This window comes from Cetorhinus maximus, chromosome 4 (genome assembly GCF_964194155.1).
Source record: "Cetorhinus maximus chromosome 4, sCetMax3.hap1.1, whole genome shotgun sequence".
NCBI classification, from domain to species: domain Eukaryota; kingdom Metazoa; phylum Chordata; class Chondrichthyes; order Lamniformes; family Cetorhinidae; genus Cetorhinus; species Cetorhinus maximus.
Window position 1 is genome coordinate 97,128,338 of NC_135882.1, and position 26,511 is coordinate 97,154,848.

General features: G+C 42.5%; 1 protein-coding gene across 1 annotated transcript in view; it reads left to right on the forward strand.

Annotated features, from left to right (window-relative positions):
• The window catches only part of LOC144679777 (peroxidasin homolog), a 660,879-nt gene that overhangs the window by 180,327 nt on the left and 454,041 nt on the right, over nucleotides 1-26,511 (forward strand). The window contains exon 2 of the mRNA XM_078540527.1: nucleotides 16,206-16,277. Coding sequence (XP_078396653.1) covers nucleotides 16,206-16,277 — 72 coding nt within the window. The remainder of the gene's footprint in view (nucleotides 1-16,205; nucleotides 16,278-26,511) is intronic.

Here is a 26,511-nt window from a genome sequence, read left to right on the forward strand (position 1 = left end):
GAACTTGCATGGTTGTTAACTGCTAAAAACGAAGTCTTGTTCAATAGCTACACTTAGGAATTCCACAACAGGCTGTAACATGGAGCAACAGAACGCAGGTCTGCATTTGTGATTGCCCACACAGAAAGCACCAGGTTTCAATCGTGCCACTGTGGGCAGTTGCTAAGTAGAGACCAGGCATTTCCCCTCCAGGAAATGAAAGAACAAAACATAGATCAATCATTCCATTATAGAATATTCTTTAAGAACTTTCATTTGCTGTACAGAACTTGGAATAGCTTTACTTCCTAATAATATGTCATAGAGTCATAGAGGTCTACAGCACAGATAAAGGCCCTTCGGCTTATCGAGTCTGTGCCAGTCAAACAAGTACCTAACTATTCTAATCCCATTTTCCAGTACTAGGTCCATAGGCTTGTGTGTCATGGCATCTCAAGTGCACATCCAAATACTTCTTAAATGTTACGAGGGTTTCTGCCTCTACCACCCTTTCAGTCAGTGAGTTCCACCATCCCACCACCCTCTGGGTGAAAAAATCCTTCCTCACATCCCCTCTAAACCTCCTGCTCCTTACCTTAAATCTATGCCCCCTGGTTATTGATCCCTCCACCAAGGGGAAAAGTTCCTTCCTGTCTACCCTATCTATGCTCCTCATAATTTTATACACCTCAATCATGTCCCCCCTCAATCTTCTCTGCTCCAAGGAAAATAACCCCAGTCTATGCAATCCCTCCTCATAATTAAAACTCTCCAGCCCAGGCAACATCCTGGTAAATCTCCTCTGCAATCTCCCTAGTGCAATCACATCCTTCCTATAATGCAGATTCCAGACCTGTATGCAATTTGCATTTTCTTCGGTGACAGTAATAAAATGAGAGGGACAAATTCAGAATTCCTGTCCAGCCAATATTTCAGAGATGGTCAAGCCATGAACCCAGAGCCACAAGAGCTTGTTTTCCAGTGTGGATTTAGTTTACACCCTTTCCATCTGTCAGAGACTACTGGAGTGTGAAAGGCAGAGTTAAGCCTCAGCGTCAGTGTCAGAAACTTGAGTCTTTTCAGCAGGGAACCTTTGAGCTTGAGCAACAATTAACAGCATTCAGTAGCAGCAGAGGATAAAGGTTTTCCAGGTTGTCCTCTCTGGAATGTAGTTACCAGGAAGCAGTGTTTGACAGTTTAGAAGGCAGACAATGTAGAAGGAGAAGATTGGGTGACCATCTCCTTTTGCAAAAGAAGATAGGACTTGTTGGTTCAGGAAGACCCTGAATTATTGGAACTGCTCAATTGACACAATGGGCAGGATTTTCTCAATGGCTTTGGGATCCCAACTTTGGGACCAACAGGAGTTACACTGAAGCACTGATTAATAAGGAGGCAAAGGGCTTAGCTGAAATAAGTAATGAGAATATATTATCTGAGGAGAAAGGGAATGAAATGTGTGAGGAGTAATGAGAGTGAGAAATACCCGACTAATAGAATCGAAAGAATTAATTAAGAAATCCAGGAAAAATAATGAGGGTCAGTGTTCCAAAATATTGGAGTGGGATTGAGTGGTATGTATGTGACTGCACTAAATTTTCAAACAATTGGAGCTTATAAGATTGATGATATTGCAGGGATGCAATATAATAATTATAATGGAGTCATGACTTGGGTTTAGCCAGTACAATGAACTTAATATTCCTGGTTATAATACTTTCAGGATTGATGGGAAATGATAAATGGATGTGGGGTATCAAATGTTAGTAACGGATTCTATCTTTGTGCTAGACCATGAGAATACCCAGGGGTTATGTTAAAACATAAAATCCATGTGGATAAAGTTAAGGACTAGGCAAGAAAATGTTACAGTTCTTAGAGCTGCATTTAATGCTGCAGTGGTGGCCTGGTCCAACAGCCGGGAATCAGGTGGCAGCCTCGCCATGGCCATTTCCGGGAGCCCTGACAGGATTAAATGCCTATCAGGCAGTTAACAGCACCTGCTTTCAGGGCTCCTGTGCCTTTAATGTCAAGAAACATTCAGAGCCATTCAGATGGCTGACAGCTCTTCAGTCCCAGCAGTACCACTGAGAGCAGTGGCCACTGTTGGAACTGCAAGAGGCCCTGGAGCAAGAGCATCGGTGAAGGCTCCAGAAGAGAGTTGAGTAGGGCAGACTCGCTGAGGGCAGTCAGGCAGGACCTGGTGGGTGGAGCTCATTGTGAATCACAGGGTGTGCTCTTCCAGAGGGATTGGCACTTGCCACTGGAGGGTATTCCTTGAGGCACAGGGTGCCTGATCAGAAAATTCTCCCCTCAGACTTGGTTGGAAGCTGCTTGTGCTGCAAGGAAAATGTTGAAAAGTGCCTTTGGTTTTAACTCTTTGTGCAAATCCACGGCACACTGACATAGATTTTTAATATAAGGACAGGCTGTGGGAGAGACTGGTAAAGAAGTCATGCAGCAGAGCCTGGGAAAAGAAAATCATCAGGAATTGTTGAAGGATCACTATCACCAGCCTTATGACACTCCGTTCCTCCATGACAAAGTTACAGTGATAATCATGGGCACGTAATAAAAATACAAGCAAAAATCTAACATACCTTAGTGAGAATTACATCGGAAACTTCACTGACCCATTCTTCAGCAGCATTGTGGTTTACTTGCCATTCATTAACATTTGAGTGAGTGGCTCAAACTAACCACAGTGTCAGTGGGGAGAAAATCACTATTTTTTTTTAAAGTTCCTGTCCTGTTATACTGCAGAAATGCTGAAGAAGTTCCCAGTAACTGGTTTCATTAACATGTAAGATCAAACACCAAGAAACTGATTTCCTGTTGAGTGAATTTTGTATGGGGGAGCAGAGTTAAATGCTGAGGTCTACGAAGTGCACCTGTTCAGTGTGAGTCACTGAAGTTGGTCATAATAATTTGGCTCAGAATTTGCTGTCAAAAAATGGTGAGGCTGCTATCACTCACTATTAGTTATGTGACATTAAGTTCACCATTATAATTCACACTTCCTTCTCAGTCTTTGCCATGTTCATTTTACAGTGCTTCAGTCTGATTGGTTAAGGAAATGCACTTGTTCACTCAGATCCCAGATGCTCTGCACCATGCCATTTCCATCTCTCATTCCAGCAACCTGCAACAGAAAATATCATTGCTATTAACAGGCCCGATAAGCTTAACGAATAGTGGGTGTGGTTCATTGCCCTGCCACAGGGAAATTCTAGACCATTGTCTAGTGAAGGACTGAGTCTGTAATCTGTAAAAAGTGAAAACCTTGTAATGATGGAAAATATGCATTCAGCAGTGAAGAATCCTACATGGCAGATTTACACCAAGGTTGTTTGGTCATGTACAAATTAAGATGAGTAAAAAGAGAATATTTGCTCAGTGAGGCTTTCAATACTTTTAACTCTTTTATCTAAATATGTACTTGACACATGTTCCTATGCAAAATATGCAAGCCTGAGAAATAAACTTTTTCCTTTCAAATCTCACTTCAGAAAATGCAACGTCCCAATGTACATGGAGCTGTAGTTTGATGAAAGTAATCAGTCATTTTGTTACCCTTTGGCTGCCCAGTGATGTCAGTGGGTCATCAGTCTGCCAGCATTCCCAAGCAGCATTACCTACAAGAGAATAGACTTCAAAACGTTGACAACTCGTTTAATCCGTCAAACTGGTTACTGCAAATTTACCAGTAAATAATTTCAGCTACTCTAAAAGACAACAATGTGATATTTGAGTTAACTTTTCCCACTGAACAGTACATGAGTCTTGATAGTGATGCGATGGCTGTAATGGATTGTTAAATCTGTTCCTGGTATTTTACTTCCTACCTTTCCAGTGCAAATGTATTGAACTATTTCAGCCAGCCTTATTGCATAATAACATTAGTCACAAGATGAGATTAATTTGTGGATAAAGCAACTGATGAGTAGGGTAAAACTCTTTCGGCAGCTGCTTCTAACTATCTAGTTCCATCTAGTCTAGGATTACATGGAATAAATTACTGCACGGAGGTAATTCCCGTATAACAATGAGATAATTATACTAGGAATTCCAGGTATGGACTGAAAAAATGATGAACTTTTGTCAGTTCAATCACAATCTTTCTATTTTTGATTGATTGGTTTCTCCATCGTTATTATCTATTAATTTAAAACTAAACGATTCATATTAGTACATTCCTTTGACCTGGAAGTGGGTATTCTATAATTTACAGTCATTTGGTGCTGCAGGTTGTGAGCACATAAATGAACATACATTAAAAGAGCTACATGGTTTAGATGTTCAAATTTATAGTGGCACACTATAAGGAAGTGATGGCGTGTGACAATGTCTTGAAAAAACACGATTGAAATTCAGGTCTTCCGTTGCACATTTTAAATATTTTATGTGGAAATTTTCCACACAAAATTTTCAAAATTGAAACTCTAAACCCTAAATTACTTAAAAGTGTTATGACGTGGCAGATGATGTGTGCCAGGCAGATGGAATCCATAAGGGAAACTTGGTTGCGGTATCACAACGGTTTTGCAATCTGTACTTATTATGAGAAGTTGTGTGCACTGAATTCAGAAGTAATAAATCCACCAAGACCTTTAGAGAGTTTAAAAACTTAAATTAATATATGCATTAACAAAATTAAAGATTTCAAGCAAATACATAAGACTACAATTGTTTAGTACTATAATAACTCCTAAAATTCCTAATTAACCTGATCCCGAGTTACACCCCCTTTAAAGGCAACAGTCCAAAATAGATTTTAGATTCAAAACAGAACCAACAAGTTAACACAGTACCCACTTGACAGTAGAATTCCAAATGGCTTTTCCCCAACTTCAGCTTCATTACATAGCAGATTTATGCACAAATTGCTGGAAGCTTCATTAAGGCTATTTCACACAATCCTGTTAGATCTTACATGGCCTTCTCCCACATAGCCTTTCATTCTCCTTTATATATGTTTCTCTCTTTTTAATATGTACATTCTATTATTCCTGTCTTTGAAACTGTATCTTCCTCATAATATAAAAACTTTCATGTTGCCAATATTGTCAGAAGCCTTTGGGAAAAATAAACACACTCCTTGGCCTTGCTTATCTGGCTAGTTGTAAGCAGACAAAAATCCATTTGAAAGCCAACAATCCCTTCATTTATCTAAAAAAGCAAATCCCCTTCACACCTTACATGCTAAGCCAGCATTCATGTTTACTCATTAGCATGTAAAGCATATAGCTTCTTTTGGTGATTTGAAGCTTGCAGTCTACTTGGCTCCAAATGTAACTAAATCACACAGACAGACCCAACTATACTATCCCCATAAACCTACACAAAAAAACAGAAAAATGATACGAAAATTATTATACTTTTGTCACACAAGTAATATTATTTAAGAAAGACATACAGGGGTAGACATTTCCTGTCCCATGGACTTCTTTGTCACTAAAATTGAGAACATTCAACCAGATGCACCTGCCACTTCTCTCCTTTCCACTAGTCCACCAGACCAAATTTGTTGTAAGGCTTCCCCTTGCCCTATCCCTGAACTCACTTCTTTCTCTAGCTTTTCTTCTCTCTCCCCTTATGCCTTCACAAGTCAATCTTGTCCATGAGACCCACATCCTGCTCCTTCAGCCCTATTCCCACTAAACTGCTGACTGGCCAACTTTTCTCCTGGCCACCATGTTAGCCAATATTGTTAACGGTTTTGTTTCTTCAGATACTATTCCCCTCACTTTCAAACCAGCCATTATCACCCCTATCCTCAAAAAAACTTTGACTCCAGCCTCCTTGCAAACCACTTTCCCGTTTCCAAACTCCCTTTTCTCTCCAAAGCACTTGAATTTATTGTCACCTCCCAAATCTGTCTCCACCTTTCCCGAAACTCCATGTTTGAATGCTTCCAATCAGGATTCTGCACCACCACTGTCCTGAAACTGCTCTTATCAAAGTCACAAATGGCTTTATATGTGACTGTGACAAAGGTAAACCTTCCACCCTCATCCTACTTGACCTGCCTTCAGCCTTTGATATGGTTGACCGCAACTGGGAAAGTTGAACACAGATTTGGGAGGTTGACCACACCATCCTCCTCCAATGCCCCTCCATCCTTGTCCAGCAGGACGGTACACTGCATCTGTCTGCTTCAATTCTTATCTATCTAATTGTAGCCAGTGAATCACTTGCAATGGCTTTTCTTCCTGTTCCTGCACCTTTACCTCTGGTGTCTCCCAATGATCTTCCTTTTCCTCTCATATTTTTTATCTATATGCTGCTTCTTGGTGGCTTTATCAGACAACACAACATCGGTTTCCACATGTGCACTGATAATACCCAGCTCTACCTCGTCACCATTTCTCTTTACTTCTGCAATATCTCTTAAACAGTCATACTGCTTGTCCAAAATCCATTCTAGATGAGGAGAAATTTCCTAAATATTGGGAAGAACAAAGCCATTGAGTTTGGTTCCTGTGACAAAATCCATTTCCTAGCCATCAACTTCATCTCTCTCCCTGGTAATTGTTGGAGGCTGAATGAGATAGTTCACAACCTTGGTGTCATATTTGTTTTTTATTCATTTATGGGACGTGGGCATTGCTGGCAAGGCCAGCATTTATTGCTTATCCCTAACTGCCCTTGAGAAGGTGGTGGTGGGCTGCTTTCTTGAACCGCTGCAGTCCATGTGGTGTTGGAACACCCATAGTGCTGTTAGGGAGGGAGTTCCAGGATTTTTACCCAACGACAGTGAAGGAGCGGCGATATATTTCCAAGTCAGGGTGGTGAGCGGCTTGCAGGGGATCTTCCAGGTGGTGGCGTTCCCATATGCCCGCTGCCCTGTCCTTATAGATGGTAGTGGTCATGGATTTGGAAGGTGCTGTCCCGGAAATGAGCTTCTAACTACATGTCAGCACCATGAATGTGACCACCTATTTCCATCTCTGTAACATACCCAACTTTGCCCCTGTCTCAGCTCATCTGCTGCTGAAACCCTTATTCATGTTTCATTAACTCTAGACTTGACTATTCTAGTGCACTCCTGGCCGGCCTCCCATTTTGTACTCTCCCTAAACTTGAAGTCATTCAAAATTCTGCTGCCGTGTGCTAATTTGAACCAAGTTCCATCCACTTGCGTGCTGACCTATATTCGCTCCCAGTTAAGCAACACCTCAATTTTAAAATTCTCATCCTTATTTTCAAATCCCTCCATGGCCTCACCACTCCCTAACTCTATAATTTCCACTAGCCCACAAACTGCAAAGATATCTGCGCTCCTCTAATTCTGGCTTCTTCACCATCCCTGATTTTTATTGACCCCAACAATTTTGTCAGTGCCTTCTGCTGCCAGGGCGCTAAGCTCTGGAATTCCCTTAAAACCTCTCTAGCTCTCCACCTCTCTCCACCTTTGACATTCATTAAAGCCTATCACATTTACCAAATGTTTGGTCACCAGTCCTAACATCTCCTTTTGAAGTTCGGTGTCAACGTTTATTCAATAATTCTCCCGTGAAATGCCTTAGGATGTTTTATTATGTCAAAGCCACTATATAAATGCAAGCTTTTGTTGTTGTTCCTGGATCATTGGATCACTTTTTTTTTGTGATGAATACAAGAAAATCATATGGGGACGCATGCAAGCTCCTAGGAGATCTCACTCAATTTGCAACTAACTTTTGATTTGCAATTCTTCAAACAGCTGCTATGGTGTTAAATCCAACTTACATATGTCCACTTAACACATGACAGATCACACTAGTGCATTTAGAGCACTCCATGAAGCAATACTGACAGCCTATGCAAACAAATTGTATGGAGCTAATTTTAACTAAACCCACCTGACAGGAACCAGGTTATGAAACGATGGGGACAATTAAAATAATGCATTTCAGTTATTAACCAATACCCCTTCCTTCTTGTCATGCCCCAATATTAAACTTCCCCCTGGAGCAGGACATCCCCAGGATGAACGTGGGGTCCTACTTTAAATATGCAGATTGGGGCTGATGATATCATCAGGACTCCATCTGCAATTTTCAACTGAATTGGCTCCCGCCTCAGGAAAATCTGTCCTGAACCAGATCACGGGTTAGAAGATGCCCAAGAAGTAAGTAAGTGTTGAGCCTCCATTGTAGTGGGCTACCCCCTCCCCCACTGATAGTAACTACTTCCCTGCGATAGCAATAAGACCCGTAAGTAAGAAATGATAAACTGCCATTTCAAATGGAAACATCCAAAGGTTCTATAGAATGCTGGCTTGGTTGCTGAGCCCCTAAAGAAACAGACTGCATCATGTATGGCACGTGCTGTGATCAGCACCTGCATGCCATCTGACAAATTGAACCATTAGGCACTCGTTTCACACATGTAAAACAGATGCATTGTGTTCCAGTTTCTAGGCTATTACCTTGTAACATTCATAATGAAGCCATCTGGTGAAACAGATGTTTGGCCATCTGTTTCTGTTGATGCAGTTCACAGGTGGCCACATTATGAATGTTTTGCTGACCTCCAAGGCTCACTAATGGGTTAGCTCAACAGTGGTCTGTTTTCACAGGTGGAAATGGAGTGTTTGCTTTGATTTATTGACATTTTACGAGGTTATATAAGGTTTTTTTGTTTGAACTCTTTCTTTCAATTTCTGTATGTTTATTTGGGCAAAATTAAGAGGTGTGAAGTGAGCTAACACTTCTGTTATTGATACTACAATGTCTTTGTCTGATTAACACTTTTGTAGAGTTTTAAGGGAAGTTTTTTCAAAACAGATTTATGAATTGGTGTTTTTTTAAGTGCATTGAAAGACTTATCATTGTTATTATGTGGCTCATTGGTTCTAGAGTGCATACTGGGTGAGTGGACATGGAGGATGCAGGGGGCCATGGAAGGGAATGGGGGCATTGAGGGCATGGAAGGAGCATGGAGGAGGCATTGATAAGATTGTTTAAATATACCTTTTTAAAGGTTCGTGAATCCAGACTATGATCCACGACTCAGCAGGTTTGACAGCATCTGTGGAGAGAAAGACAGAGTTAACGTTTTGAGTCCGTGTGATAAGGACTCGAAACGTTAACTCTGTCTTTCTCTCTGCAGGTGCTGTCAGACTTGATGAGTTTTTCCAGCAATTTTTGTTTTTGTTTCAGATTTCCAACATGCATCCGCAGTATTTTGCTTTTATATGATTCACGACTCCTCTGAGGGACTGTGAAGCATTTATCCTTAAGAATTAGGAAAACTTAGTCTATCATTTACCTTTATTTGGAGGTGTGTTATAAAATATTGCTTAAATTAAATGGTGGTAAATGAAACCACCCATTCCAACTGAGATTCTGGCTGATGTTATAACCCCAGGGACCCCCATTGAAGCACCTTATTTGAGTCTGGTTGTAGACCTTTTTGATATGGAATGTAGCTGGGGCCTCAATGCCATTTTAAAATTCAGCTGGGGAGATCATTCTTCATCATTCCAGCTGATGGTCAAGCTGAAGAAGGGCTCCTGGGAAGGAAGGCAGACAAATCTCTAGGCAGCCTGCTCAGGACCTAGGCTGGGAGGCTTGATCAGTTCTAGAAGTCAGGCCTCATTCATATTCTGCTGCCCATCTAAAACAGGCATCTAAGTGGCAAGGTACTAGTTTTTTTATTCATTCACGGGATGTGGGCTTCGCTGGCTGGATCAGCATTTATTGCCCATGCCTAGTTGCCCTTGAGAAGGTGGTGTGAACTGCAGTCCATGTGGTGGTGGGTACACCCACAGTGCTATTAGGAAGGGAGTTCCAGGATTTTGACACAGCAACAGTGAAGGAACAGCGATATATTTCCAAGTCAGGACGGTGAGTGACTTGGAGAGGAACTTCCAGGTGGTAGTGTTCCCATCTATCTGCTGCCCTTGTCCTTCTAGATGGTAGTAGTCATGGGTTTGGAAGGTGCTGTCTAAGGAGCCTTGGTGAATTCCTGCAGTGCATCTTGTGGATGGTACACACTGCTGCTACTGTGCGACGGTGGCAGAGGGAGTGATTGTTTGTGGATGTGGTACCAATCAAGCGGGCTGCTTTGTCTTGGGTGGTGTTAAGTTTTTTGAGTGTTGTGGCAGTTACACTCATCCAGACACATTCCATCACACTCCTGACTTGTGCCTTGTAGATGGTGGACAGGCTTTAGGGAGTCAGGAGGCGAGTTACTCATCAAAGGGTTCCTAGCCTCTGACCTGTTCTTTTAGCCACAGTATTTATATGGCTAGCCCAGTTTAGTTTCTGGTCAATGGTAACCCCCAGGATGTTGATAGTGGGGGATTCAGTGATGGTAATGCTATTGAACATCATGGGGTGATGCTTAGATTCTCCCTTGGTGGAGATGGTTATTGCCTGGCATTTGTGTGGCGCAAATGTTACTTGTCACTTGTCCACCTGAGCCTGGATATTGTCTGGGTCCTGTTGCATTTGGATATGGACTGCCTCAGTATCTGAGCAGTCGCGAATTTACTAAGTAGGGAACCTGTAGCAGATGTTCTACTCAGTAAGTAATTCAAAACTAAGTGGTGGGACTTCAGTTTGCGTAACTTTATAGGGTTCCTGACTGAGTGAGGCAGGTGCCTAGCATTATGATCCCAGATCAGACGCCCCAAATTTGGTTACGGTCCTGGACGAGACCCCCAAATTTCATTACGATCTGGTTAGGGAACCAATAACCTTTTTTTTTGTTGAAATAGATGAAATTTGAAATCCTAGTCACTCACTAAGAGAATAAAGCCACAAGATTCCTTGGTTTTAAACAAACAGAAGAAATTTTACTATACAAAAGTCAGCAAAGCAAACAATTAACACCATCTATATACTCTAACATCCAGAATTAACATGAGGTAAACATGAATTAACAGACAAACTGTGGTTGGAAATACCCTTAGCTGCACATTAAATGGCAGACACAACCAAGACAGGTTCCCTGAATTTCTCGGCAACTCGCCTAGAAGACAGTCTTCACTGTGAGTCACAAAATTCTTTAAAAACTCTGACATCCTTACGAGGGATTTCAGCTCCTCTTTTCCCAAGAGCTGGTTTCCAGCCGACATCAGCTCTACTTCACCTGAGTACCATGGATAGGATCCTCACCCAAAGGGTGCACTGTTCCAGATCTTTTTCAAATCTGCTGCCAGGCTCACCCTTCTTGGTCTCTTTTCAGCTGACCTAGAGGCTGTGTCCTCCAATGCTGACCAGGCTCTAAACACAGGTTCGGTCCCAGCTTCCCAGCCACGCTTCTGCCAACAATTGCTTCTGGGCTTCCCCGAGCTCCAATCTCCTCAGCAACATTGAGAAATACCTGCTCCAGGGCATCGCTGAGCCTCAACTCCTCAGCAGCATGGAGTAATCCCTGCTCCTCGACTTTCTTGAGCCCCAACTCTTATCAGCATGGAGCTAATGGCAGCACTTCATCTGCATGAAGCCAATGCTCCTCTTTGTCTACTCCCCCACAGGTTGCTGTTCACTGCCCCTTGAACTGGTCTGTGTGACCTGTTAATATCTCCCAACAGGAATCTGCCCCTGTGTTGGCCGGTCTAATGTATCCAAGCTGGGTACATTCTGTGCTTTAAATGTTACAAGCTCCAATCAACCAGATGTCACCCCACACAGATGCTAACTTACAAAAAAGCAGACAAAAATCCAAAATTATGGATTCCCTCCCGCTAGCTGCCTGAAAAAATTGTGGCGCTTAAAGGACTGCTGCATGGGAATCAAGTGGTAAGGGTACCGTTTCCATTTTAACTGATGTTCCACCCAGAAGGAGGAAGCTGGTCACCTGAAAACTGCAGAGAGACAAAATAAACTCTAGCACAGCTTGAATCAGTACTATCTGGGTGAAACTTGTCTTTGAAAAGAAAGCTGTGGCAGTTAAAAATGTCTGTGCTTGCTGTGCTCCTATCCAATGCTGCAAATTATCTGGGAAATTGTGGACTGGGTGCAGAAAGTGACATAAGTCAAGCAACTAAAGCACAGCTAGTACCCAAAAGAGACCAACACCTGGAAATAACACATTTGTATCAAGTTCTGCTGCCAACCATTTTAATGGAGGTGTGAACTTGTTTATTTCAAAGCAGTGTAATTTACAGGATTAAATAGCCAAAGATATTCTGTAACCAGATTGTAAATATGGATCATGTTGCAATTATTATCATTGGACATTCCCTTGGGTAGCATTTCGTCATTCGTCACAAAATAAAATGCAGGACATAAAGGACTCCTTGGGGATACTCTGTAAACATGAATACCTTTTTCAAAAAGATTTAGGTTCGTGTGAATTAATAATGAGTACAGGCTGAACATTAATGGTTCTTTTTCAGTTATTTTCTCCTCTAAAATTACATTGCATAGTTTGGCTTCTTGTGAAGAACGCTTGATGCAATTGGCCACAAGTACACTGCAACATAAGTTCTCATTCAGTTTAATTGTTGAATGAATTTTGTGTTGTAAATCTTTTTATTTTGTGGCTTTGTTCATAAGTTAGCTTTACATTCACACTACTGAAATCTGGTTTTACTCGTGACACTATAAGGTACATTTTATGAACTCATAATCCCGGCATGCAAATTTGATTGCCAGGAGCACATACTCGGAGCTCAGAAGCAAGGCCAGTAAACACTGCTGGATTTTCATCTAAACAGTTGCAAAACTTTGCAAGACTCACTAACCTCTGAAATAGCTTCCAGTGGGTGGAGACCTATGCTGGGAGTACAAATTTAAAGAATATACATTCAGCCAAAGCCAGATTTCACACGATGCTTAATGCAGATTTCAGTATTGTGCTTAATACCACAGCCGGTATGCATACAGTTCTTTAATTGTCTTTTCTGAAAAAAAGTGGTCTGATCTGCAGCCCCATCTGACTGCACTTGGACATATCCTTGAAAGGACACACTCCTGCGCTCTAGCGGCAGAAACAAACGCTATGGGGCTGGAGCTGCATGGAAAGGTGCATCTTGAAGTGCAAAGATGCAATCACTGTTGGCTCCTCACAAGGCAGCTGAAGTGCAGGGAGATCCTTTAACTTGAATGGGAATAGCAGGCACTCAATTCAATGGGTGCATCAAGATCTACCTAGGTTGTAGTGGTACAGTGGCTGTCAGGGAGGAGGGCCACGCCCTGAAAAAATCTTGTCAGATGCCCCTGGCTCACCTTTTTGAAAAGCAGATACAGATAAAAATCCTACAATATAAGTAGTCTGGAAAGTCCTTAATATAGGAAAAAAAGTTTCTTTGCGGCTGTTTAATTTTATTCATCTGGCAGCCCTGAACCTCGAGTCAAGCAAATGTTTTTTGTTGCCATAAACATGTTGTAAAAGGAGAAAGAAGACGTGGGAGTTCTCAAAACAGCACTGGACCTCCTTCTACTGCCCCATCCTACTGGAAATGTGCAATGTGCACTGCAATGGTAGGAACCAGGGCCTGAATTGCACGCTTGCCGTGTTCGCAAAGTCAGTGGGCCTGGAAGCAGATGTAGAATCCACTCCTGGGCAAGGTCACGTTCTCCACACGATTTCACGCAGCATGGCCACTTAAGGCTATTTTCAGGGGGCCCCCTCCCAGACAGCCACTGTACCACTACAACCTAGGCAGGCAGATCTTGATGCACCCTTTGTATTGTGAGTGCCTGCTATTCCCATTCAAATTAAAGGATCTCCCTGCACTTCAGCTGCCTTGTGAGGAGCTGACAGTGATTGCATCTTTGCACTTACACCAAAATGCACCTTTCCATGCAGCTCCAGCCCCATAGTGTTTTCCGGTTGGCCTGACAGCTTGGGTGGGGGTGTGAACGAGTTGCGCGCTGGGTCCAATGGTGTCCCCCGGGACTTTGGTAACTTCAATTAAACTTCCAGTGGAAAAACAGAGAGGTCCTACAACATGTAAACAAATTTGATGTTAATACTGGGGCTATTCAGCTATGAACTGATCCTGACTAAAACCTTCACTGACTCAATGTCTATATTATATTTCTGAAATATGCCTTGAAAAGCTACAGATCCTGCCCAGCATCTGCCACTGATCCAACTAAACTTTGTGGCAGCAGTGGGGAAGCTGTGGGAGGGGGGAAAAGAGTTGGGGAGGGGGTTCCCTTCAACTACTTACACAGTGAAGAAATAAAAGATAATGAATAACATTTCCCCAGCACCTTTCATGACTTCAGGGCGTCCCAGAGTGCCTCACTACTTTTTGAAGTGTCATCGCTGCTATAATGAGGAGAATGTGCCGGCCAGCCAATTTGCGCACAGCAAGCTCCCATTGACAACAATGTTGGATCTTTTACATCCATCTGAGAAGGTAGATGTGGCCTCAGGTTGACATCTTACCTGAACACTGGCACCACAGACAATGCAGCACTCTCTCAGGACTGTGCTGGGACTGTAAGCCCATGTGCTCAACTCTCTGGACTGGGACTTGAACCCATAACTTACTGAATTCCAGAGAACAGAATGTGCCAACGTGGTAGACGCCCATACCATCAAGGGTGCATCTGGTCTACCTGCTATTGCAGCAATTCTGGACTGCCCGGCTGAGGTGGCGCAGCTAGGGCTAGTGGCCATGGTGGGTGTGAAGTGAGAGAGGGGGTGCTGGGGACTGCAGACAAAGTGTAGTTGTTCTCTTATGTAGGGAAATCCTTTTTAAAAAACTGTTTTTAAATATGTAGGGATCTGGTCATATTCCACATCCACAGCTGGGTCAGTTAGGATTCCTTCAATGACAAACCTGCAGTATCTGTATGCTGGGCCATATTGAAGGCCTGGGTCATGGGGAGTCTGACATTCAGAGAGCCCCTACTCCCAGCTCAACACCACCACCACCCCCCACAACTTCCCCATATAATTACAGTGGCAATGTGCCAAATGGCCATGGATTTTCAAGGCCGATATCTTTTGTAAACGTCAGTGTTCCCCATGGTTTGTACAGACTGATCTATTTTGTTAGAACTTTGGCACAGATTTGTAGGTGAACCAGTTTAGAAAGCCAGTGCAATCAAAAGGAAATTGGCCAAAACTCAGAAACATGACGGCAGCAAAATCACCAATAAAATGAAAGTGCTTGTGCTCCAGGGACCTTTTATCCTGCACTTGGGTGACAATTTGATAAAAACGTGCTGCCCGCCTGCCCTTTTCACCTGTGCGACGAGCACAAAATCGCACATGCAACATAAAATTTGAGTTAATAGGCCTTTTAATGGCTTTAATTGGCCTTTTAATTGTTGGCGGGCGTGGCTCTGGCTTCCATGTGTGCCTGGCTACCTCAATATTACATGCTTGTGCTGTGACATTGGTACGCATGCCCAACGTCATCTTGCACAATTTTACGCATGTTCAGGTCGGGCGCGCACCTGGTGGAACACCATGGGCAGAATTCTCCCTATGGTGAGTGGGGGCAGGGCCTGCTCGCCGACGCATAAAATGACGTGCGGTGACGTTGGGTGGGTGTCCCGATGTCATCGCGCATCATTTAGATTTTCAGCTCAGCGGGGGCACAGCCGAGTTGGCTGCATGCCCGCTGACCTGTCAATGGCCACTTAAGGCCATTAATGAGGGACTTAAAATGCTTAATGGACCTGCTTGACCAACCTTAAGGTTGGTGGGCAGGCGAAGAGCCCAGGCGACCTTCAGAAAAACATGAAACCTCATCCACGGGTGGGATCAGGTTTCATGAGGGTTTTAAAATCTTAACATATTCTTCAAATAAAAGTGATGGTCATGTCCCAGCTCATGTGACAGTGTCACATAAGGGGACATGTCAGTAAAATTTTTTCTATTCTTTAATTTGTTTTTCACATTTGAGCCAATCTCCATGAGGCAGCTCTTTGCCTCAGGGAGATCTGTGCGCTCTTTCACGCGCAGGGAGCACATAGCGCTCCCGGTTGCACGTCACGTTGGGCGGGCCTTAATTGGCCTGCCCACGTAAAATGGCGGCACACCCCCGACCAGGGGCACCGATCGGGAACCCGCCCACCCGCGCCTGCTCTTGCACAATCCCCCCTGATGGGGGGAAGCTCCTGCTCCATGAAATTCTGGCTCAGGAATTTTTCCCCATCTGAATATACAGAACCAGGTATTAATGGGAATTCCAATGAGAGAAAAGCAGCCACTTTGTGGTGCAGCTGGACCTAGGTACTTCAACTCAATTTATTTCACAATATGGGACCAGTAAAATAGCACTTTCAATGATCAATGTTTAAATTTTACCAATTATCTTGCAGGGACCTGAGATTTAACAGGATCAGAGAAATCCCACCAGGAGCCTTTAAGAAGCAGAAGAACCTGAACACACTGTGAGTGATTACTTAGTATGACTTCTTTACCTCATTTTATACACTATGCAAGAAAACTGCAGTGATGCAACTGTGATCAAGAATTCTGCACTGCAGATAAACAGTCAGAAGAACTATATGCTTTTTGTCACTGCATCACATTATCTGAACAATGTTATATTTGTCAAAGCTAAGTAAAATTAAAATTACCATATATTCCCATGTAAAAATGGATCTCGTGAAGGACCACACCTTGAATTTTGGCCTAAAAACTAGCTTTTCATATACCTCATGTTAGAGGGGAGGATCAGGCTTTGCCAATCAGGTGCAATCCCCCTGTACCAAGGCATAGGTCAAGGGCGACATTTTTCAAAAGCGAGGCACTTCCCCTTTCCTTTCCCCTCCTTGGCCCCTGAGCAGCATTGAAACTGCTGGCCTGGATATGTTCCTTTTGCCTGCGGAGGGCAGATCCCTGTGTATGAGTATATGTAGACCACCTAGTAAGTGAGCATATATATATGTTATATGTATATATACACAACACAAAACCCATAAAGGTAAATGGTGGTTGCTAACTTGAAAGAGGAGAAGGTCTCTATTGAGCCCTATCTGTCCATTTACAGGTTTTGGGGTAATTACTGCATCTTTCTTTGGCCTACAGCTGCCTTTCTCCAGCATGTCCTGGGAAGCAGCAACAAAAAGGATAGACAGTAGGAAATCCACCAGGAATCCAGGTTCATCAGCATTAACATCAGCAATTTATAATTGCTGGGAAAGTCGCAACCACACAGTCGCAACCCAGCACAGGCATGTGGAGGAAAATCTGGCTCAAAGCAGAAATGTAGTGATAGGCCTGACTGCTTAGTTTTGTCTGATTTTCTGGTATTATCCCACCCGATTTAAAATTGGATCAAGGTAGGAAATCCAGTCTGATTTGGTCTTCACAGTTTTTTGTAGCTCTCAATCCTCCGCCCTCTACATACTGCAACTACACTAAATCCCAGTTTCCATCAATGTCGTATTCAGTGATCTAGCCTGGCTTTCTATCCCCCAATGTATTCAACTGAAAATCCTTGTCCTTATCTAGAAATCCATCCATAGCATGTGTTCACCTTATCTTTGCAACCTCAGGCAATTTCATCTCTTTCTGAATGATTTGTTCTGATTCTGGGTTCTGTGAAACCTGCTGCCTTCTCTCCCACATTGGTAATCAAACCGTCAGTGCATTGGGCCTACTGTTTGGAACTCCTTCCATGACTACTCTACTTCCTGACCACTTCCTTTACTTTTAAATACACTCCTTATCATCCCACCTAATCTCTCCCTTCCTGACTCAGTGTCCATTTTTGAAGTGCCTTGTTATTTTTTAAAATAATTAAAGGCAATATGTAATTGTAAGTTGCTTGTTGTTTTTGTTACATTCAAAGTGAAGAGGTCATGACATTCTTTTGGTGTGAATCAGAATTATCATAAAAGTGAAACTCATCTGAAGACTTGAATCTTTTGTTTTAACATAAGCATATTCATTCATCCAGATGTTATAGTGCAGACTATATAGCTTATTGAGATTAATTAACCCTCGTGGTAATTTAACCAGAGCTGTTTTTAGGACTGCAAGCTCTGCAATAAATGTTCAACTTAGTACTATAATGCGGAACGATTTATTCCGTAGCATGAATCACTGATCTGCAAATTATTTTATGCATTCTCTAGAGAACTCATTGGATATGTGTTATCATTCTCTTGCATTCTAGAAGGAATATTTCCATGCTTTCTAATGATCAGTTGAATATGTATTCCAGTTATTATGATCCTATTGGGTACATATCCCTGTTTCCCTGGTGTTTGATAAATAAATGTTCATGTACTTTGACGTCTAGTCAATACATCGCTGTCTCTCTGTGTTGGCTTGTTCTATATGTGGCCAAGCTCCCCTGATGCCTAGTGAGTAAACGTCTGGGCTGTCCGAAGCTCACATTGATCTGTGTCCAAATTAACGAGTAATGTAACCTCTCTAGCGGTCCAGTAGGGTATATATAGTAGGGTCCCACTGAAACATATTGAACTTTTGAGGAGCTTGACAGGGTAGATGCTGGGAGGATGTTTCCCTTGGCTGGGGAGTCTAGAACTAGTCTCAGAATAAGCGGTCAGCCATTTAGGACTGAAATGAGGAGAAATTTCTTCACTTAAAGATTTATAAATCTTTGGAATTCTTTAACACAAAGATTTTTGGATGGATGCCAAGAAAATCAAGCAATATGGGAATAGTGCAGTAAGGTGGAGTTGAGGTAGAAAATCAGCCATGATCTTAGTGAATGGCGCCAGGCTGGAAGGGTCTGCTTTTATTTCTTTTGTTTGGTAGTACAGAACTTGAGTATTGCTGAAAAAAGAGACATGTCTAAGCTTTTCATCTTGCACTCATCAGGACACTCGCAAGAATAACAATAAAAGGGGGAAAACAACAATTTATACTGTATGTGAAGAGAGTGCTGATTAGTTAGCAAGTCGCATTGTCATGGAGAATGCACCACTGATGGTAACTGACAGTTAACTGCCAAGCATTGTTTGAAATTTAAACCAGACAGCTTGACCCTGATTGGTCAAGGCATTGCCCTGAGGAATGAGTCAACAAATGGCTGTCACTTATTTTGTTTAGCTGAAACAGGCACAATGTAGGTATATATTCTTTCTGCCTGCAAAGAACAGGGCCCTGTGTACTAATATATGTAGCTTCCAGTACATGCAAATGCGCCACACCGTGAGCCCGAGTGAAATTTTAAATTGGTTGTCAGCGTAATTCTTAGCACATTGAGGATTATTTAGCAAATGTTATCCAATTGCGGAATCACATCTAATGTTGGACATGTCCTAGCCGCTGTTCACAACGGGCAGGATACAGACTGTACCCAACCAGCCCTTGCAAAACTCAAAACACAGTGTCCAACATTAGATGTGATTCTGCAAATTCTTTTGTTCTCATGGTGGGTGACCTGGCGATTCTGTGTATTTCAGTTTATTGGAGGCCCGAGAAGACTTTTATTTTTGTTTAAAAATTTCTGTTTAAAACAGTGATTTTCAGGAAATCTTGATTCAAATTTAAACTTCAATTTATTCCAAATGTTCATGTGAATACTTAAATACCAATAAAGCATTGGTAAGTCACAAACCATTTCCTTGTCTGAACATTTTACTGCCATTTTAGATATACATAAATGATTTACATTGTGTACAGTGTTTATTGTGCAAATTATATTGTTGTGAATCAGATTAGCTATCATCTCAGTGAATGGCAGAACAAGCTCAAGGGGCTAAATGATCTACTCCTTTTCCTTATGTAATGTATAAAAATTTTACTGCCACCAATGCAAGCATTTAATTCTTAATTGCGACTATTCAAAGGCTCAGTCCTTAATTACAACAGCAGTAGATATGCTTCTTTAACAATTCGGTGGGTTTTGTGCAGTACTATATCCCTGTAGCAGTTGTTTGGAGATATTCATTACCAAATGCAGCACAGTTAGACAAGTCTCCAGGCCATTCAGTTTGTATTGCGCCATTTCCCACACAGCCAGATTTCTGCAAGATTAGGTCATTTGATCTGAAATGTGGTGGAATTGTAGAAAGGTAGAAGACAGCCTGCAGGTTCAAGCTAATGAATTGGAGAACCATCTTTTTGTTCTGCTAATCACAAAAATTTTAGAATTCTTACCACCTACTGATATGTTTACGAGGACATGGAAACACATAATTGGTCTTACAATGAAATGCAGAGGGCTACACAGGATAAAAAGTATTTACTGTATCATATCTGGGCTATAACTGTTGATTTTTTAATATCTAAATTCCTCCTGTAAGCTATTAAGAGATCCATTACCAAAGCATCTAATTTAAGAGTTTTTTTTTATCAGCAGGGAAGTTGTGATTATGACAATGTTTTACAAAAGCCTGAGCTGTTACCAATAGCAACAGCAGCATTCAATATCAAGAGGGACTGAAAGTCTGTTGTAAGCTTTCCCAAAAAGATGCAGTATTGAATATATTACAGATATTTTCATATAACACCATCTGTGAGATAGCTTTGCTATAACTTCAAAAAATGGCATCGTTGTTGCACATTACATACTCTCAGTCTGTTGTCATTACATGCTCCCAGTCTGTTCCTATGTTAGATATTGATAAGTGAATGATTTCTTAAGTAGTAGAAATGACTATACAACTGCCAACTGAACAGCAGTGCTGCCTCATCATGAAAGGTGCTGCAACACCAGATCTCTGATGATGAAGAATCATCATCGCTTGATCAGATAATCACAGCCACCAGCACAGATATTGGCACTGCACCTACGTTAGAGGGTTGTATAGAGGTGAGGTCAGCGAATGGGCATGAATCATTGGGCACCAATGGGCTGCAACCAGGAAAAGGGGGAAAGAATAGTTTGTATGCTAGCTCATGGAGAGTAAGGTCACAGATGATTTTTGCTGCTGATGATTCAGTTGAGGACTTTGATGGGGCCTCTACAGGAGAATGGTGATGGGTATGTACACTGAGTTGGTTGGTGTGTTGGCAGGCCTGCCACATAGTCTGTTGTCACTGGAGGAGTCCGGCCCCAACTTGGCACAGGGCTCCATGCAGAAGCTGGACTCCATCCTTTCCAGTGTGGAAGTGATGGCAATTCCATGAAACACTTGTGGACTCACCCGTGATCTAACATCTGGCGCAGATACCTCAGCTTTCATTGCAGAAGTTGTGTTGCCATGGAAGCTCAGACTTAGGTCATGAGTTCTATGCTTGCTTCCATGCAGGATACCAGTGCTGAAAGGCATTTGCAGACCCTCACAGCAGTCCAGCACTCTGTGCTTCAAAAGATTATTAGGATTGCTGAGGCACTGCCCTGGGGGAGTGGCATTGGCTCTGGGGAGCACAAACCTGCCGTCCTCTCTCTGGATGACAGCATTTGTGTCCATGTTCTTGCTGCTGCATTCCAGCCAGCCAACACAGACTTCTGCTACCTGTGCCGAAATGGTGCAGCCCCAAGCCAGGTCTTTTAGGCCGAAACATGCTCAAGGCCATCCTGCAAGGACAGCTGTAGTCTCCCCCTATGAAAGTCAGCAGCCTTTCACTGGCTACCGTCAGTGGTAGCACCATATAGGAGCACTAGACAGACAAAGGCATCTGCAAGACAGGTATTAAGATAATGCACATGGGTTGAATTTGTATTATTGGATGTGTTGTTGGATAAAGTCATGGAATAGTTTTTTAGTTGGTGGCTTTTGTTTCAGGATTTTCATTTGCGAACACCATGATTGCACACAACAGATGGATTGACAGGTGGGGAACTGTTGAGCAACCGTCATGTAGGGAGGAAGCGGAGTCTGAGTATCTGCTCACATTCAGCTCACCTGGAGCAAAAGGGTCCCAGTTGCCACCTTCCTTCCTCCTCTTCCTCCTCCTCCTCCTGATGTGCTCTCTGAAGGCCTAGAGGAAAGAGCTGCCCCCTCATGATGACAAGGTTGTGGAGGATGCAACAGATCACCACAGACTTGGAGTCTTGCTCTGGTGAATGCTGGAAGGTTCCCCCAAAGGTCAGCAAAACCATTGTTTCAGGATGCTGCTGGCCGGCCCCACAACGTACCTGGTGGCTGCATGTAGGTGCACTCTTCATGTGTGGCTGATTGATGGAGGCGAGTCATGAGCCAGGTGTAAATTGGGTATACCTGGTGACTCAGCAACCTGCCTTTGGTTCTTCTTGGTGGCAAAAGGTAGCAGATATGGCTGACTGACGCAAGATGACTACATCATGACTATTGCCAATGTATCAGGCAATCACCTACAGAACCTTCAGTGCATAAAACTGGGAAAAAACAATCAGAAAGAGCTCAACACTGTCACCATTGCAGTCGAGCAATAACCCATGACCAGCTTAAGACAGTGGCCACTGAAGGTACTGCAATTCATAGCCAAATTAACCAAAAAGAGCTGGAAGAAATTTGCGTAGCTGTCAAAAGCTCTAGATAACATTAAAAATCCTGCAAAACCTAAATGATGACCACAAAATTTCTAACACACAATTGGAAGGCAACGGATCTCCTATCTGAATTTACTTTATTCAGCAATGTGTCGAGCTGTGTTTTCTGGACCTCAATATTTCCAAACCAGACAAAAAAGCCATGAACATTTATTGTTATAGGCAATGAAGGCCCCCGCAGAGTGAATATGTCAGCTCTGTCCGACAACCATTTGAAAAATCCAGAAAAAATATGGTCAATACTTAGTTATGATCAGTTACAAATGAAGCTCAACTTCATAAATAGATGCAGAGACAAGGGTCATGATTGTGACTGAATGGCAGCAGAGCTGACAGAATGACCAAACTTGTGATAGCACCTACACCAATGGGAGCGTTCCGAAAGACATTTTGGGCCAACCCAAATGCATCATGGAAGAACTATTACAAAGTGGATGCAAGTATGAAGCCATACTAATAGCTAGACAGAATCTACAGGTGATGGGTGATTCGGCCACCATTGACACAATAGCCATTAGAGACAAGCATAGCTTGCATTAGTAATTATGGTTTTATTTAGTGTGTAATGTATCTTTAAGAATAATGCTTGTTAAGGAAGATCACATGATCTGCATAACCAATAGGAGAGTAGCGTGGGCTACCTCAGGAGTTAGCAGTGCAGAGATAGAGTTAGAGTTGAAAGCACACGTGTAGTTGCTGCTGAGTACATTGTAAATAAATTTAAAGTTTCCACCCAAGAAGTGTCTGTGGATCGACTCTATCAAGAATAGCAACTTGGCCACCCTCACAACTAACTGGCAATGAGGATAAAACAGGATTGAACAGAAGAATTCAAGTTAGGAAGAAATTGGTACTGTACCTCACCCAGTGATTGTAAGTAGCAAGCTCCGTTAGAATTGAAGAAGTTATCCTCCCTCAAAATGCCGTAATTTGGGAGAATTGATCCTTTTGAACTAGCCACAGACGATTGGTCAAATTTCATAGAATGCCTCGTGTTCTTTTTTCAAGTGAATGAGATTACGGGGGAGGAGAAGAAGTGAGCGATCCTCTTAAGTACATGTGGGAGTAAAACCTACGGTTTGATTCAATGTTTGATGGCACCAAGTGCCCCAGATTCAAAAAATTTCATTGAATTGGTGGACCTCATGAAGGGTCATTTCCAACCAAAGCCGTCAGTCACAATGCGGAGGTTCAGGTTTAATTCACACAATGGAGCCCCGGGTGAGACAATTGCACGCTACGTGGCAAATGTGAAGCAGCTAACGGAACATTGGTACGTCCCTAAAAAATATGTTCAGAGATCATTTAGTGTGTGGTGTGAATGAGGACGCTATTCAGAAAAGATTATTGTCCAAAGTGAATTTGGATTTCAAGAAGGCGCAGGAGATAGCACTGGCCATGGAAGGTGCAGTAAGAGATTCAAAGGCAATACAGGGTGAGCCAAATGGCACCATCCCCCACACCGGGTGGGAAGCCGCAGCAGAAAAGGGCGTGAAAATGCAAGACTCTGCCGAGAAGTGGGAAAACGCCCCCGCTAACCGAAGAATAAAGAAAATAACTTAGCAGCGAAATCAAAGAATAATTTTAATAGAGGCTGAAACAAGCAGTCTTTTAGCGATTGGCAGTTAAAAAAAATCTACTATTGTTACAGAAATGGACATATAATGAGGCAGTGCCAGGAAAGATTCAAGCAGACTTGTAAACAAAAGTCCAATGAAATCTGCAATGTAGAAGAGCCTGAAACAACAAATTCAAACATTTACTCATTGTATATTCTGAAAGTTGGAAAGACAGAACCAACATTTGTCACAGCGAAAGTAAATGGCAAACCTGTTAGAATGGAAGTAGACACGGGAGCTTTCACTACAGTAATTGGGGAACATACCTTCAGGTATCTGAATAATGGGGAACATCAATTAAGTTTAGAAGAAACAGCTGCCAAACTTAAAACATACACGGTAAAGACATGCAAGTAAAAGACATAAGCAGAGTAACTGTCCATTATGGAAGCCAATTGGCAAAGCTACCTTTGATGGTGATAACAGGCCAAGCCTCCTGGGGTGAAATTGGTTAAAGGAGATTAAGTTAGAATGGGCTGAAATTTTCCAGTTGAGAGCAAGTGGGATACCAGAGCTACTTCGAAAGTACGCCATTACCTTCAAGGAAGAACTTGGGAAAATCCAGGAGCTGCAGGCAAAAAATCATGTGGACCCTGAAGCAATCCCTTGCTTCATGAAGGTGAGACTGAGCCATACGCACTACAAAAAAAAGTCGACACTGAAAAGGACAGACTGGAGAGACTGTTATACAACCTGTGCAGTTTTCAGAATGGGAGGCGCCCATAGTCTCCATCCTTAAACCCCACCAAAGCGTCTGAATTTGTGGACCCTACAAACTGATGGCTAATAAAGTAGCTAAGTTAGACAGACACCTCATTCCAAAATCGAAGACCTGTATGCCAAGCTGGCAGGTGGAACCACCTACACAAAGCTTGATACGAGTCATGCTTATCAACAACTAGAGTTGGATAACGCCTCCCGGGAATTTGACACAATTAGTACCCACAAAGGGTTGTACCAATATACATGATTGCCTATCAGTGTCTCCTCAACACATGACATCTTTCAGAGAACAATGGAAAGCTTACTGCAGGGACTGCCTCAGGTTGTAGTCTATTTAGACGATATATTGCTGACAGGATTAACTGAAAAATAACATTTGGCAAACTTAGAATAAGTCTTAAAATGTTTCTTGCAAGCTGGAGTGTGTTTAAAAAAAGAAAAGTGCATGTTCCAAGCGAGGGAGGTAATCTATTTGGATCACCGCGTAGATTCATAGGGCCTCCACCTGGTTTAGGAGAAAATGAGAGCCATAAAAGAGGCACCTGTGCCAAAGGACGCCTCAGAGCTCAAATCATTCTTAGGAATGATCAACTATTATGGGCAGTTCTTACCCAATTTGTCTACAGTACTGGCCTCCCTGCATTATCTACTCAAAAAGAACCAATGTTGGTCTTGGAAGGCACCCCAGAAAGAAGCTTTCATAAAGGCAAAACAATTGTTGCACTTGTCCAACCTATTAGTGTATTATGACCAGACAAAAGAGTTAGTACTGACATGTGACGCATCTCCCTATAGAGTGGGAGCAGTGCTCTCTCATTGGATGGACGATGGCATGGAATGGCCAATAGGTTACATATCAAGAATGCTCACTGCAACAGAAAAGAGATACGCGCAGATAGAAAAAGAAGGCCTGTCTATCATCTTTGGTGTCAAGAAACTTCACCAGTACGTACACGGCTGACATTTTACAATCATTTTAGACCACAAACTATTGCTAGGATTGTTTAGTGAGGATAAGACTATACCGCCCATAGCCTCAGCAAGAATTCAACGATGGGCTTTAAACCTGGCAGCATACAAGTATACTTTTGTACATAGGCCTGGCAATCAAAGTGAAAATGCCGATGCACTTAGTCGTTTGCCTTTACAAGAAAATGATGAGCATGTCCCAGTTCCACATGAACTTGTTTTATCGTTAAATTTCTTAGATTCCTCGCTGGTATGTGCTAGACAGATCAGAGACTGGACAAGTCGGGACCCAGTCCTATCTCAAGTACGAGAACAAGTGCTGCATGGTTGGTGACAGGAGCTCGTATCTGATTAAATAAAACTGTACATCAATGGAAGACACGAAATAACCAGCCAGGATGGCATCTTATTGTGGGGAGCATGAGTGCTAGTTCCCCAAAGGGAAGGGAGCCACTTTTAATTGAACTACACAGTACCCATCCAGGAATTCCCTGAATGAAGACCATAGCACGCAGCTACCTGTGGGGACCTGGGATGGATGACTAAATAGAGAATTTAGTAAAGCATTGTCTGCAATGTCAGCAACTGCAAAAGTTGCCAGTGGCAGCTCTGTTGCGCCAATGGGAGTGGCCATGTAGACCCTGGGTGCAGTTACAAGTTGACTACGTTGGACCCTCCCTGGGAACGATGTTTCTGCTCATTATTGATGCCCATTCAAAGTGGTTGGATGTATATGAGGTGAAGTCACCAATTTCAGCCGCTACAATTGAGAAACTATGTCAAAGTTTTGCCATTCATGGACTACCAGAAGTAGTTGTTTCCGATAATGGCATGACATTTATGAGTGCTGAGTTTCAACGGTTTATCAGCATCAACGGTATCACTAACGGTATGTAAAAACTTTACCGTACCACCCTT